The following is a 16,247-nucleotide window of genomic DNA, read 5'->3' as shown; positions in this document are numbered from 1 at the left end:
GGTTGAAATTTAAATAAACTGACGTTTCATTTTTTCTAATTTATTTTCTAATATTTCTTTATATACAATAAAGTTATTTTCAGCATATTGATAAAACAACAAATTTAAAACTATAAATGACATAAACTAATTATATATATTCCTATTTTTTGAGAAATTTGCAAATTAATAATATAACAAAAATTAAAATTGTATTGGTAGATAATAAATAATATATCTTTATACTAATAAATACTTAACAAATTTGTATATTATTAATAAAATTTGGTTATTTATCTGTAATACAAATTTTTTTAAGGACAATATTTTTTCTATCGGCATAGTAAACATTCCTTTTTATAGATATACTCTACATCTACTTTTAATAGAAATATCTATTGCAAATATAAATATAATTAAGACTGCCTAGCCACAGTGTAATTATAAAATTTTAATGCTTGTATCTGCAAAGAATATAAATTGAATTTTTATTATAATTACTGTACCCATTAGTTAACTATGTATGTTGGTATCAATTCTGAATTAATTGTAATAGCATAAAATTTTATTTTTATATAAATAAAACGTATAATTTTTATATAAAGAGTCATCAAAATAAATAAATAAAAATCGATAAGAATAAATTTTTCTATCATTTTTTATTATTTTATTTTATTTTATTTTATAAATATTTATAAAATTATTTTATATAATTTGTATATTATTGTAAAGTAAATAAACTCATTTATAATACACAATTATCGCCAAAAAATAATCATAATTTATTTATAAGTTTTTATAATTTTAACGATAGTTTGTTTTTATTCATAAAATTTATTCATTCATAAAACAATTTTCATAAATAAAATTTTCTAAATTATAAATAATTATTCTATGTTTTAATACCTTCACATCTTTAATCATTAAGTTCTTTTATAGTGTAATAATCAATTTTATTTTCATTGACAGTTCTTCATAATTCTTTGCATACCTTTTTCAATTTTATAATTGTCTGAGATCAGACTAAAAACCGCCTTATGAGGGTGGGTGGAGGCTTGCTGGCAAGTGGGAGGGGCAATGCAATTATTCAATACTGTCTTTTGTGCTTGTAGTCTTTACTTTATTAAACATAATAAGTAATGAGTAGTTAATAATCTATTAATATTGGAATGAGTGTATGATATAATGAATATATTGGTGTTTCTTCAGTAATGGTGGTGGCGATAAGTTTGTAAGTGTGTTCTTGATATCCTGGAGCGTGATTCCTCTTCTTCCTTGTGGTTGAGTAGTTGTAGCGGGGAACTCGTGGTGGTAGGGGAGGCAAGTTAGTGCCGTCTTGGCAGCCGGCGAAGGGGTGAGCTGTAGTGTACGAAGTGGTGGGAGAACGTCCGTGTGACGTCACAGCTTGTGTCCTTGAGCTCCAAGGTAGTGGTAATATTGGTGCACGTTCGTGTGCTCGATGCGAGCGTAACCCGCGGTGTAGAGGTAAAGGTAAGAGCTAGCGTCGGTGTTACTTACATGCGGGCGTAAACCGCGGTGTAAGGTAATATGCAAGAACGAGCGTAAGCGTTGCTTGCACGTGGTGGCGGGAACTGCGTGAGGTGGTAGCAGGAACCGCGTGATGAGATAGTAAGAACGAGCGTCTGGTCGCATCTTACTTGTGTTGGCAGAAACCGATGCGGGCGTAAACCGCGAATGTAGAGTAGTGACGGTCCTGTCGTGATGGGTGCTTGTTAACTAGAAGAAGTAGTAAGGAACGAGCATCTGCGTTGCTTACGGAGGCGTGGGTGCCAGTATAGTTGTGGCATCGCTATTAGTTCCTTAGGTTGATTGATGCTTGCCATGGCCTCCCAATGACGATGGCAAGGTTGGATAGCGATCCCGATGTGAAGAGTGCATGATTGGTACTAGCAGGGCAATCGCGACACGTCCATCTCCTTTCACATTCTCGTACGAACTGGATGCGTCGATAGCGCATCGATGGCTGTTACTATGCCGTTATTTGTCGTGACGGCAATAGGGCGTAGCTTGTCGGGTTCATTTGTTATTATTTTTCGGAATTATAGTCGTATGTTCTAGTTTTTCGGTTAGAAGCATTCGTTAAGTCCGTTGGCCAATGTTTACCAAACAATGCTTCGCGCGCTCATACCTCTCCAACTTTGTATTCCGCTTAAAACTGTTGTAATCCGTAACAATAATATTCAATTATTATAGAAGCAAAAAAAAAGTAATTAAAGCATTTGTTTAAAGTTTGAATGATTAGATGATAATTAAATGCATAAACTTAGGAACTTTCTTATACCGCTTCTAGTTGAAAAACACTCGTTACTCGGTTTCTTGATTCTTTGGATACGCTTGATGTATGATTAATTGCTTTAATATGCTTAATATTTTATTTGAAATATGATTTTCATATTCGATTCCAATTGACTGTCATTTATTGAAATAAAATAATGTTTGCATTTTTTTTATGAAAAATTCTTGTTATTATTTAGGATAACTATTATTTATGATGTTATTAATTTATTATATGAAGTATTTTTTTACTGTTGTTCTTTTACAGTATACATAAATAGTTTTTGAATTATTTATATTAATGACTTTTAATGAACTCACTTATTATTTATTAACTATTTTAAATAAATTTTAACAAATAATTTAAATATTTAATAAAATTTCACTGTTGAATTACCTTTCTGGCCACGGACATGCGAGAATCCTGCATAACAACAGGCTTATACATGCCAGTACGACTGCAACATGCTTATGTAAACTACACATAAATGTGATAGAGAAAAGATGTAAAGTGTTTTATCACACCATAAATTTCGCTCATAAAACATTGGTTTGTAGTTGGGCCATCGTATACTAAGAATCCAATAATTTCCTGAAATAAAAATGTATATTAATTTATTACTTATATCATTAAAAAGTAATTATGAATAAAAATTTTTGTAGCGATTTTATAATAGTTAATCGAGATATTATCAACACAATTAGAAAATAAAATTTCCCATAAATAATATTTTGATATGAATATGATAATAAATGTAACAATAGAATATCATTAACCATTTTAATTAGTATTATTGTAATAACATTTATTCTAATAATTTTGAGTTTATAATTTTAATAAATATTCTATTTTCAACTTTCCGTAGATGATTTTTGTCAAATTAATTAATTGATAATAAGTATTTAAATTTTGAGATAGAAAATTGTTTATTTAAACTATTATGAATCAATTAATATTTTCAATTATATATAAGCGCTTATAAATAATATTTATACTATATGAAATATGAATAAATAGTAAATCGCACGCGCGTGCACACACACGCACGTAATGTAATCACGTTGTATAAGAAATTAATAGTTTTATATTTATAAGATTTGAACAAAAAGTGATTAAAATATATTTGTATATATTTGTATGCATATAAATATGTATTCATTATAATTTTCATAAACATTCAAATTAAATATATATAATAGCATCTATAAGATATTTTTAATTAGTCTGCTCATTTTTGAAATCATGTTATTTATGTTATCCTATTTATTTAATTAAAATTTTTAATTCAATACCATTAATTTTATTTTACTATAACATTTTACATTAACATTGTAATGCTTTTTAATAATAACATTTTAGTTTAATTCTAAAAATTAAAAATATATATAACCACATATTAATTATTTTACATTAGAATATTAGATATTTTATTATAAACATTACTTTTTCTAATACAAATTGAGGCTAATGAACTTACGATATCAGTGCACTAAGAAAATAAACTCCTTCAACTTATACAAATATAAAGTAGCTTGAATTTAATTCAATTTGTTTCTGATTCTATAATTGTGCATCGACCATTTACGAATTCCTGATGTTTATAGATACCATTTATTAGATAAACTATCTATCATACTATTAGATAAAGATCTACCCCTGTTTAAGTTATAAAAATACTTGTATACCATTAAATTAATCTTTTTTTTAATGTATAAAAAAAATAATATAAAAAAAGGTATAAAACAATCGATATTTATTCTGTTTTGATTCATATTTAGTGCAATTATTTAAAAAGATTCTTTTATATTTAATATTCAATTATTTGTTTTGATGCTGTTCAGAATTGGAGCATTTACCAAGACCTTTGACTCTCGAAAATTTATAAGCCTTCTAGTTCTCGAATTTTTTAAACATTGTATTTCTCGGAATTCTCCAACCTCCTAAGCTTAGATTTCCCGGAATTCTCGAACATTCTAAAGCTTTATTCTTGAATGTCCTGCAAGTTTGCCTAGTCTCCGCATAGCAACACCTACCCATTGTTGCCAGCTAACTAAGCTGCCGCGTGGATATTTAAAGCAAGCACACCACGAGACACACACGTAGCAGCCAGGGTGTTCAGCCTTGAGTAGTCAACAGGAATTACTCACTCCATCACGCTCTTTCAGTGAAGCCATTACAAAAGGAACACAGGTCAATTCTCCAGTGCGCAACAGTTAACAAACAGTGAAGGGTGTTGACTGCATTATAAGAAAATATTCGACTACGAGAAGCATGGTATCGAAGTACTTCTTATCACCAAGGTATACCAGTAATCTCTCTTGAGAGTAACTATTACATAAATATGTCATACTCCCTCCAATTTAGTATGCAGAACTCTTTGCTAATCGTTACAATTTGTTAGCAATGGCCTCAATTACAAATAAGCCATACTCCCTTCAATTAACAACTCCTTTCCAATCCTTACAAGATCAGCAACGGCTATTAATAGCATGGCATAAGCAATACTTCATTCCAAAGAGTGTGCACAATTCTTTGCTGATCCATACAAAATTAGCAACGTCAATTATTAACATATCACAATTCCATTTTCCTTCAATTGAATATGCACAATTCCTGGCCAATTCTTACAAGATTAGCAAAGGCTATTATTAACATAATATAAGACATAAGTTGTATCAAGGAGTATGCACAATCCATTGCTGATCCTTACAAGATTAACAGCATATTAGATATTATGCAACAAGTATCTTATTGAAGCATCCGCTAAGGCGGGCGACAAATTAATTGAACTATCGAACTTTGGCAGCTCGAGCCAGAAAATAAAACATTTTCGAACAGATACATATAATTATAGATAAAAAGATCTATAACATTTTTATAAAAACTTTAATAAATATCATATACACATTCGAGTAACAGAGACCGTTCGTTTTAGTGATGTAATTCTTGGCTCGAACGGCCAATGCTTCAATAGCTTAGTTTGCCGCCCATCTTAGCAGACGCCCGGGAAAGAAATAGGTGGAAGGGCTTGTACAAAAATCGTGAGAATTGATTAATTATACATTTATTATACAATTTATTACACAATTTACATATGGGTGTTGTAGAATCTTCTTGAGTCTAATGTGAAGATACGATTTCTTGAACGGTTTCTTGTATGGGATGTTTCACTACACAAGATGCTCTTGAGACCGTTTAATTGATGTTGAATTAAAGGATTGTAAAGACAAATAATTACTGCACACTCCTTGTCACAGAGTGTGAGATAATGTTAATGGTCATGTTGTGCCGGTTTTGCCGCCGGCTGGCAGTAATTGAGTAGGTTGTGAGGACAGTGTATTTACAGTGATGCAGTACCTTGATCTGATTCTGTGTTGAGTCATTTACCATAAAACACGCGGCAAACACTAACGTGCGTGATCGGCCTTCCGTCGGCGATTGAATACTACGGTTGATGTATCTTCTTCTGGTCAGTGGATCTCCGCAAGTACTTGGCTTCTCTACCGGATAGCCCTTTTCTAATTAACTTTTCCACAGAGACATCCCTTGGCTACCCACGCGAACAGTTTGCTCGAATTCTCCCTGCGGAACGCGATCTTTCGCTGTATTGTCCCTACCTTTAAGGCCTCTTGCCATGAGTCCCCACTGCATCACGAATGTGCACGCCCTTTTCTCACTTCAGAAGAAATTAGGCTTAGACAATAAGAATATCGAAGGAGTATCTCTGGCGGCAACGCATATTATGGAAAATTGCCCCTCTCCGGGCCTCAGCGTGGCGGAGGTTGATTCTTGGCCTATGCAAGCAGCAACATTTGTCGTACTTGACAACAATGCATGCTTGCTGGTGGCATTGAAAGTACACGTGCGGCGCAGATTGCCGAACGTCGCTGTGCCGAGTTTCGGGTTGCAATGGATTTTAAGAAATGCTTTTCACTCAATTGTTTTTAAATAATTTAAGCCTCAAAATATACTCTAGTAAACAAGCTAACCGGATTTTGATGGTAATTCGCAAGGGTCTTCATGACATTCAAAACAATTACTACGTCTGTAGTACGAAAGACAATTAACTGACTGTTTACGAGTATGTTCCAGATATACTAACCTTTTCGAGCCTTCAGCAACATTGATGAGACTTTCTTAGATTTTTATGTCCGTTCAATAATTCTTTGTATAATAGTCGTTGAAATTTTTATAATGAATACTATTCGAGAGCTTTTCATTTCACTCTTGAACAGAGACTGATAACAATATTTTTCAGAATAATGTTTGTATTTGAATTAAACAATATTTGGAAATTAATTATAATAGATCATAAACTATAATTATTAATATCAATGTTATTATTATATTATTATAAATATTATATTTACATATTCATATTTATCTATAATTTTTACTATAACTTTATGAAAAATATTAAATACTTCCTAAATTTGATTAGTAATTAATTATTTTGAATGTTGATATTAATATGAAATAAACTAATGAGTTATTGAATACGCTAAAGATATATGTTACACTCGGTAATATAAGGCATTACAAAGATAAAAAAAACTTAAATAAATTTTTATTTCTTATATATATTAATTATTCATTTTAAATATATTTTTTACATATTCTAACAAATTTTAAAACTAAACCTTAATATTACTGTAAATAACTTTTATCGAAAAAAAATTCATAGTAAATCGTTACGTAGTTTATGTATAAGAAATAGCAGAAATTTGTTAAAATGATTAAAATTACAAAATAATCGTATTAGAAAACAAACTTTTAAAAATAATTCATTAATAACCTTTTATAATTAAAATATATTTTTATTTCTCTCTTAAATTATTTTACAACAAAATTTATAAATTGGATTCAATAAAAGACATTCATAATTTATCGAAATATTTTCAAAACCATGTAAATGATAATTATTCGAATAATTATTATATAATATATTTTAAGTAATATGCTTAAATAAAAAATTTAAATATTGTGTAAAATTTTTTATTTTATTTAATAATATCATATTCTTAATTATAAGCACAATAAGATTACAGTATTTTTGTTTCTAACTGAATATATTAATAAAACCTTATAATACATTTATAATTATATTATCCATAATGTATGTAGTAAAGCCAATATCACACCTTATGAAATGCACTAATTAGCGTATATTGACGATTTCTAAACTGAATGGCAAGAATCAATATGTCTCTCTCTCTCTCCCTCTGTCGTTCGTTCGTTCTCTTTCATAAAATAAAATAAATAGCAGACTTACCAAATCCAAACCATACAAGAAGAAAACAGGTAAGTGCAATGGAGGTTAACTTCAGAGGCGTTATATTGGGGGTTCTGGTTGTCGGTACGGTGAAGGTTCGTACACGTCTTAAACGGATTTGAGAATAAAGGGTCCAGAACATACGAATTCCTCCAAGGATGCCACCAACTATCATATAAACTGGAATATATGGTTCGCGCGGACAATCTTTGATGAACTGTATACCTGTAACCAAAAAGATATTCATGTGAATTAAATAAAATATAAAGTACTCCATACTTATTAATCTGTACATATAGTTTTATAATACTAATGTATACAATTTATAAATTCACTTACAGTTTGTACTAAGGAAATTTTGTATATTGCATATATTAGTGAATATGAACTAGTAATGACGTTTAAATTTAAATCTACAAAAGGTATTAAATTAAATATATAAATCATTGCTAATACATTGTAATAATTAGATTCAAATGTAATAGTTGGATTTGACAATGAAATAAAAATTCAAATAGTGAATCAGTATCGAATTTTTATGTGTAATATCTTTTTAAAATACTTTGATAATGATTATACATAACCTTGCTCATAAAATTTACGGTATTATGGCAAAAAATATAAATTTAAATATTTTACATACTACTACATATAAATTCTTCTAAACTATAAATTACTAATTTCATCTAACTTATAACTATTCCAACAAATAATCGTATTAATTTATATATTGTATATTATAATAAACGAGAGGAAATACTTTTATTTCAGAATTGTGTCAAATTTACTAAATCTAAATGCAATATTATAAATGAAACATGAAAATATACTTATAATTAAAATATATTAATAGAGCTTTAACTAGAAAGTTCGACATTACAATTTGATATTTTGTGTAAATATCAATTAATACTCGAAAGAATTTCAAAAAATGTTTAAGAATTAATTATACACAATGAAAACATTATTAGATATTTTGTTAGATTGAATTATAAAGATAATTTTTAAGATCGAAAGGAATAGATAAAACAATAAATAGAGAATATCTAGTAGTAAATATCGTAATGGTATATTTGTATTTATTAGAGTACAGAATTTAAAGAAAAAGACTTATGAACCTTTTTCCTTATTCATTTTAATAAAAAATGTAAAGTTCAAATAAATAACACAATGTAATTATTTTCTTATTTCTTCAAAATAAGAAAATCTGAGTTGAAAATATCTCTTATATAAATGAAACAACAATTAGATTCCCTTTGACTATTAAATAAGTTATAGCTAAAAATAATATATATAATAGTAATATAATCTATATTTAATAACAATAATATATAAAGCAAAATTTTGAAATAAAATATCGTTTAATAAAAAATACTTATATATATAAATAATACTAGTATATGTCAATATATTCTATTTAGAATATATCAAAATAATTTAAATATAAAAAAAATGTTATAATTACTCAATATAATGTAGTATGCTTAGTATGGAAGAAAACAAATAAAAATAAAATTGTAGTTGAAAATTTTTTAAATTACATTAATGATTTGTATTGAATGAATAAAATTAATTTAAGAACACATTCATCGTTATTCATGAATCTTAACTATAAAAGTGAAAATACGATAATTGACCTGAGCATTTATTTACAGATTTTAATCAAAAGATTTGAAATGGTTTGTTAAAATATCGAGTATTTAGTCAATTTGTAGAATTATAATATTTATATAATGAATAAATTAGATTAAACTTTATATTTATTTTCAATACTAATTTCTAAAGAATCAAAGAATGAATAAAGAAGATATTTATCTGAGTAGTATTTTACATATTATTTTTTCATACTTATTGTAATTACTCAATTACAACCGTTCACATTTACTTCTACCAATAAGTAATAAGAAAGATAACTACATAGGTAGTTATAAAGGTAACTACATAAGTATCCGGAGAGCTTCGATCTCTTACCTCTCTGTAGTATACGCCAATATATATGGCAACCAAGGAAGCTGCGATGGAAACAAAGAATATTAAGATTCCTAAAACTACCATCGCACCAGCAAGGGAAGGCACACTTCGAAGTGCCTTATCTGTACAATTGCCCATGGAGCTCATTTTCAAATTAAAAACACAATAAAATCATATAACAATATTGAAGAATCTGGCTGAGAGATTCACTTCATCGCACCACGATGTTACTCTCGAAGAATTGACTAACGCATACTCACACACGGACGAGATCCACAAGGCCTTCATCAAAGAGCACACGTATATGGAGATGACTTGGCCAGCTGCTAAGAATGATCACGAAGTTTTGAAAATAATATCTATTTCGAGAAATCTTCGCAATACACGACGACGTGGAAGGCAGGAAGACTGGTGTGGATTCAGCGACCTCTTCACGGCATTGGTCATGAAAAACAATGACATTACCAAAGTTGAAAAGATGCATTATCTCCGCACCTTATTAGAAGGGCCAGTAGAACAATTAATTACTGAACCCCCTCTAACAAAGGAATCATTAGCCTCAGGAGCTATTTACTGAACGTTGTATTAACAAGCCACTATCGATTCATTCAAATCTCAGTAAGATCCACCCCCTCCCCCTTTAAATCCAATCAATGGGACGCAGCTACATTTGCAAATCCCGTTATTAGTTCGGAAGAAGCAATTAACATATTCTATCAATGGATATCACAGAAGATTTGTAGAATTATATCTTAGTATATCAAATCTCCCAACAACTAGACAATTTCTCGATGGAATTATGGGAGCCATCACTTGGCACGTCCACCTTATAATCGCGCCTCGATCAACTAAAGACGTTTCTAACAACGCGACTAAGAGCACTAAAATAAACCAAGATGATGACACAATCTCCCAGATCTACAGTGCGGTCGTTACCTTCGACAAGATCAGTATCAAAAAGCTACTAGGTATCTGTGAATAAAATTCTGTCAGCTTACTCGGCAGCAAAAAACAAGTCGAATGCGTGCAAATGTTTCACCAACTGGGTCAGTGAACTATTTAAGAAGGACAATGTAATGTCTTATTTATATTATTCATATTCTTATTCATTCCACTTATTCATATTCTTCTTCTTATTGGCATTGAATGTATAAGTCACGACTCATTCTCTGGTAGAGGACCAGAGACAAAGTCGTTCAGCTGAGTTTTGTAAACTGTCTTTCTATGGCTGTGTTTCAATATACAGTTATTGCTGGTCTCACCAAACTCTGATAGAATATGTACAGAGATTCTTGTCATCTCAGCAAGGAGACAAGAAAGAAGTTAAGAGCTGCAAGTATTGAAAGGGAACTTCTCATCAAGCCTGTGAGGAGAAACTGGAAGCATCACACTACAATTGCAAGTAAGTCCTGACCATTAGTGCTGATTCTTTATCTCACGGCTTACTCTGAAAACGGACTATCGTTAATCCGACTACAGAAGCTTCCCGCGCATGCTCAAAGGGCAAAACCAGCTGTTGACGTCACACTGGTGGCGCACAGTTCTGCATAACCTGTATTTTAGACACGTGCTCACTCACACGGTCTATTGTTCAGAGGCAACTGCAACAAGTTACGATACAAACAAGAATTGTAGTGTTCGGTCAGAGCACTACAAACGATCATAACCTCGAAAGTGATAATATTCAATAGATTATAACCTATTTCTTTTCACTGTAAATAATAATCTCAACAGTAGCTTCCAGAGACTAAGAAATTGATCATCCTCTAGTTCTCCAATAAAAATACATCACAACGCCACAAGATTATTAAGAAATATAAAGGTCATTTGTAATCTCATCACGATTAATCATCCCAACTTGGAATTAAATTGAAATAAATGGAATAAACAGCAGTAAAATTTATATGTGTTACTTATTGAATCAGTGCATTAACCCTTGTTTTTTACATTATTATATTATATTATATTATATTATATTATATTATATTATATTATATTATATTATATTATATTATTATTATATAAATTACAAAGTCAACAACAAATCATCATCAAGGAGCATCACCTGTATATATCTTATTTAATACAATATCAGTTCATAGCAACTGCAACGACGTAACTGAATATAGTTTATATCTTTCCATAACATATAAATCCAACCAAACAATAGTGTAACTGTAAATAAACCATATTTTTCGAAGAAGCGCATACTGTATTTTTACAGCCCATCCACTTAACTTCTTCCCAAGCATCCGCTGGGGCGGGTGGTAAATTACAGCTATTTAAGAAATCAGACAGTTCCCAACACACTGATACCTTGGAAAGGGTAAGGATCTTCTGGATAAAGGCGGCCCAAATGACATATTTTTCACACGAACTAAATGTTATACGCTCCAAGGCTCAATTACCAAAAACTCGTGCATTCAGTAGACTAACTGCATATGTCGACAATCAGAGAATAATTAGAGTTGGTGGAAGACTCGACAGATCTTTAATCACCCAGGAAAACAAGCACCCGGTCATTCTCCCCCGACATTCATACTTCACGAACCTCGTCATTGATCATGCAAACCTACGAACTCTCTACAGAGGCATGTAACTCATGTTAGCATACATTTATCAACAATATTGGATTTCTTGGTGGGAGATTCCCTGTAATCGCACATATCTAATGCTGCGTTGTATGCGTTGGGCAAAGGGGAATCCGTGCAAATCGGTTAATGGGCCAACTCCCTGTTTCTAGATGGACGCCATCATGTTCACTCACACAGGAGTTGACTATGCTGGCCCCATCGCACATATCTAATGCTGCGTTGTATGCGTTGGGCAAAGGGGAATCCGTGCAAATCGGTTTATGGGCCAACTCCCTGTTTCTAGATGGACACCATCATGTTCACTCACACAGGAGTTGACTATGCTGGCCCTATAACCATGAAAACCTAGAGGGGGCGAGGTGCAAAAACTTACAAGGCCTGGATTTGTATTTTTCTGTGTTTTGCCATATGAGAGGTACACCCCAGCAGTCTCTGATCATACAACCACTCGTTTCATTTCCGCATACAGACAATTCACTGCTCACCAAGGACTTGCAAAAACGTTATACTCAGACTGTGGAACGTCCTTCATTGGAGCTAATACAGCTTTCAAAAGACTGTTCGTTCAAGGCACCCTCGAACAGCAACAAATTGGAAGTATTATGCTATAAGACAATACTCAATGGGAATTCAACCAACCGCAACGCCCCACATGGGAGGTAAGTGGGAAGCTATGGTAAAAGTAAAACACCATCCAAGATGCACTATCGGAGAATCTTTGCTCACCTTTGAAGACTTCGCTACCTTACTTGCTCAAATCGAGGCAATACTCAATTCAAAGCCTTTAGGGCCAATGAGTGACGACCCCGAAGATATTGCGGCACTCACCCCAGGACATTTCCTTATAGGGAGCTCGCTCACAACTATTCTCGAACCGTCTCTCAAGGAACTGTCAATTTTTACAACAACGTGTACAACGATTTGGTCACTATTTACAACGACAACAATCAATTTCCAAATGGCATCATGCACATAATGACATTAAGATTGGTTTGGTTAGTACACATCACCGATGAGCCCTTCCCTCCTTGCAAACGTCCCCTAGCTCGAGTAATCGACATATATCCCAGCAAGGATGAGCTAACAAGAGTAGTGACATTAAAAACAGCTTCTACCACCATGGTGAAACCAATACACAAACTTGCAGTGCTACCAATTCCTGATGAAAGAAATAATTATTAACTAAATTGATGATGGCGGGCGGAATGTTCGGAACTGGAACATTTTCCAAGACTTTTGTTTAATCATAATTTTATAAGCCTTCCAGTTCTCAAACGTGTAAACGTTGATTCCTAGAAATTCTCGAACGTTCTGCAAGTCTGCCTAGTCTCCGCATAGCAACACCTGAGCATTGTTGCCAGCTAACTTAGCTGCCGCGTGGATATTTAAGAAGCGTGCATCAAGAAACATCGTCATTTATTCCTCCGAGTCAATTACTCATCCTAGTCAGTCATCTACGCTTCAGCCACGCTATTAAGCCGGAGTCTACAGCCGTGAGCTCGTCACACGATCACGCTCTCTCAGTGTAGCTATTACATTTGTATAACGCACTTCAATTCTCCAGTGCGTAATGGTTAACAACCAGTCAAAGATGCTGACTACAGTACAAGGAAATAGTCGACTACAAGAAGTATGGTATCGGACTACTCGTTCATACGAAGGTATACCAATAGTCTCTATTGAAGGTATCTTAACAACTCAATTAATTCTATACTCCCTTAATGAGTATGGTCGGCTCTCCTGCTAATAATTACAACGTTAACACAGATCACAAAACCAAGGTATATTCCCTTTTAAGCAGTATACACAATCCATTGCTGATCCCTATAACCTCATCAACGACATCGTCGCCATCACCAAGCAGCAACTACATTGTTGTGATAGAACATAGTTGACATTCTCCCATGTGAAGTGAATTCAGAATCAACAATAATATAATTGCCATTAAACCAAAATATACTATGTTTTAACGAAGTTTGCACACACTGTACATCTCTATAGTCCTTTCACATAAGTCCTCACCTAAGCATCGCTAAGGCGGGCGTCAAATTAACTGAACTATCGAATTTGGCAGTTTGAGCCAAAAAATCAAACACATTTTCGAACACATTTATTAGAAACACTTAAAATAGAAATTTCAAATTTAGTTAATTATTAAACTTATTAAATAAAGGAATAATAATAAAAATAGTAAATATGATCATTTTTTAATGGAAACAAAACGTGAACTGATTATAGATATTTAAAAGTAGTAAATATGATTAATAAAATGTTTCGTATATTTATAATATTTAAAAATAGTATGTGCATATAATTCTGTAATATTTAACAGAAACGAAGCAAAGAAAAAATATTACTTATGGCTAAAAAATAATATTTGCATATATATTGTGATTTTAGTACAAAATCGTTGACAAGACTGTTATCACGATAGTGAAGGCCATTATACTTTGCGATCTAAAAAGCGGATTAAATTCCACCCCTCTCATTATCGTCCAAGTTATACCATAATCATTCGGTTTTTTTCCATTACCGTCCCGCATCCCGCATCTATTCAAATATCTTCTTCACTCTATTACTCCGTCATCATGCTCCCACTGATAATTCTACAATTATCAAATAAATATTTATAATATTTATTAAATTTAATAAAATAAAAATATTTATTTATTTTAATAATTGAAACCTCTATTTGATATAAATTTTTTTATAGCATTTAACATTTTATTAATAGAATATTATTTAACTTTCTTCTATTTCACAATTTTAATCTAAAATTATTGAGTTAATGCATTTATATAAACCAAAAGTTACTTGTATGTAATAAATAACCAATTTTACATAACTTCTTTTGTAAGGAAATATTTTATTTTTATATTGATTATTCTAGTCATGATCTGTTTTTATTGATGAAAACTCGATAGATGAAATATTTTTCAAATAGATAAATAAAGTAGCAATACAATAGAAAAATAAATCGATTGACAATTGAATAATGTAGTTTCTCGTGCTTGAAAATTTCATTTGTAATTCAACCCTTTAAGCGAAATAAATTAATAGCAATTTTATATTATTTGATATGGGGTCTGCTTGTCCTAGTTTAGTCTTCGATTAAAGATCTGAGAACACGCGACCACCAACGTAAAGTAATACTTCTATAAAAGATTGCATTGTACGATGTATTATTGTAATATCATTACCGGATTCTTAGAAAAGGTGACACAAATTCTTATTATCGCTTCATTTATATCAATTACTTTACTGTTTCTCGATTGATCATAATAAAAAATTATTGAACCAATAAATAGATTCTTTAACACAAATATAACAATTGTTATAAATTATAATATAATAAATATATAAGTTTTATAAAATCATATAAACAGAGATACGTATAAGTATAGGAATATGCAGGATTAACATATTTTTAATAAATAAATATTTAATTCACCATTTATTAAAATTAGTTTTAATAATTTTAGGATTTTATAGATGTATGTACCATATAGTATTTACTGAAAATAGTTGATTAATATTTTTTTATAATTTTTATTTGTTTTCGAATAATTTTATAGCTCATACAATAACTTAATTCCACTATTGGAATTTAAGTACTATTATTATATAGTAAGATAATAAAATATTAATAGTTATAAATGACTTATGATATAGTAAGATCTGTATATGAAAATGAGAAGTCAATAATGTTGCATTACAAATTACATATGTTATATTATAATCATGAATTCAACTTCTTATCTTGATATTTATGCTTTAATATTAAGTAGTGATTTTAAAATTTAGGTAAAATTATTCTTAATAAAATAATTTTTAATTACTATTAAAATAAGAATAAATTTGTAGGCTATTATCGTTTTTAGACGCAAACCATATAGTTCAAAACTTCATCCATATGAAAATTATAGGAAAATATCAAATAAAAATAGATACTTGTTTAGCATTGAACATATATTTTTGAAAGTTAAAATGATAAAGTAGCTTTATGGAGGATATAAAGCCAAACAATCCATTAACTTCTTTTAATTACTAAAACATTCTTGTTTTTATTATTTGAAGTCTCTTTGAAGTTTTTATTAATCGTTTCACTACTTTAATGACTTAGCTTCGACTTCCT

At 30.7% G+C, this 16,247-nt stretch overlaps 1 protein-coding gene across 1 annotated transcript in view; it reads right to left on the bottom strand.

Moving 5' to 3' along the window:
* Positions 1-2,714: 2,714 nt before the first annotated feature.
* The window catches only part of LOC105366150 (uncharacterized), a 31,351-nt gene continuing 17,818 nt past the window's right edge, over positions 2,715-16,247 (bottom strand). Inside the window, exons 6-7 of the mRNA XM_011504482.1 lie at positions 7,548-7,772; positions 2,715-2,866 (exon numbers count right to left, since the gene is read on the bottom strand). Coding sequence (XP_011502784.1) covers positions 2,715-2,866; positions 7,548-7,772 — 377 coding nt within the window. The remainder of the gene's footprint in view (positions 2,867-7,547; positions 7,773-16,247) is intronic.

This window comes from Ceratosolen solmsi, unplaced genomic scaffold (genome assembly GCF_000503995.2).
Source record: "Ceratosolen solmsi marchali unplaced genomic scaffold, CerSol_1.0 scaffold10, whole genome shotgun sequence".
Classification (NCBI taxonomy): domain Eukaryota; kingdom Metazoa; phylum Arthropoda; class Insecta; order Hymenoptera; family Agaonidae; genus Ceratosolen; species Ceratosolen solmsi.
The sequence above is the reverse complement of the archived record's forward strand: the minus strand, read 5'-3'. Positions and strand labels throughout refer to the sequence as shown.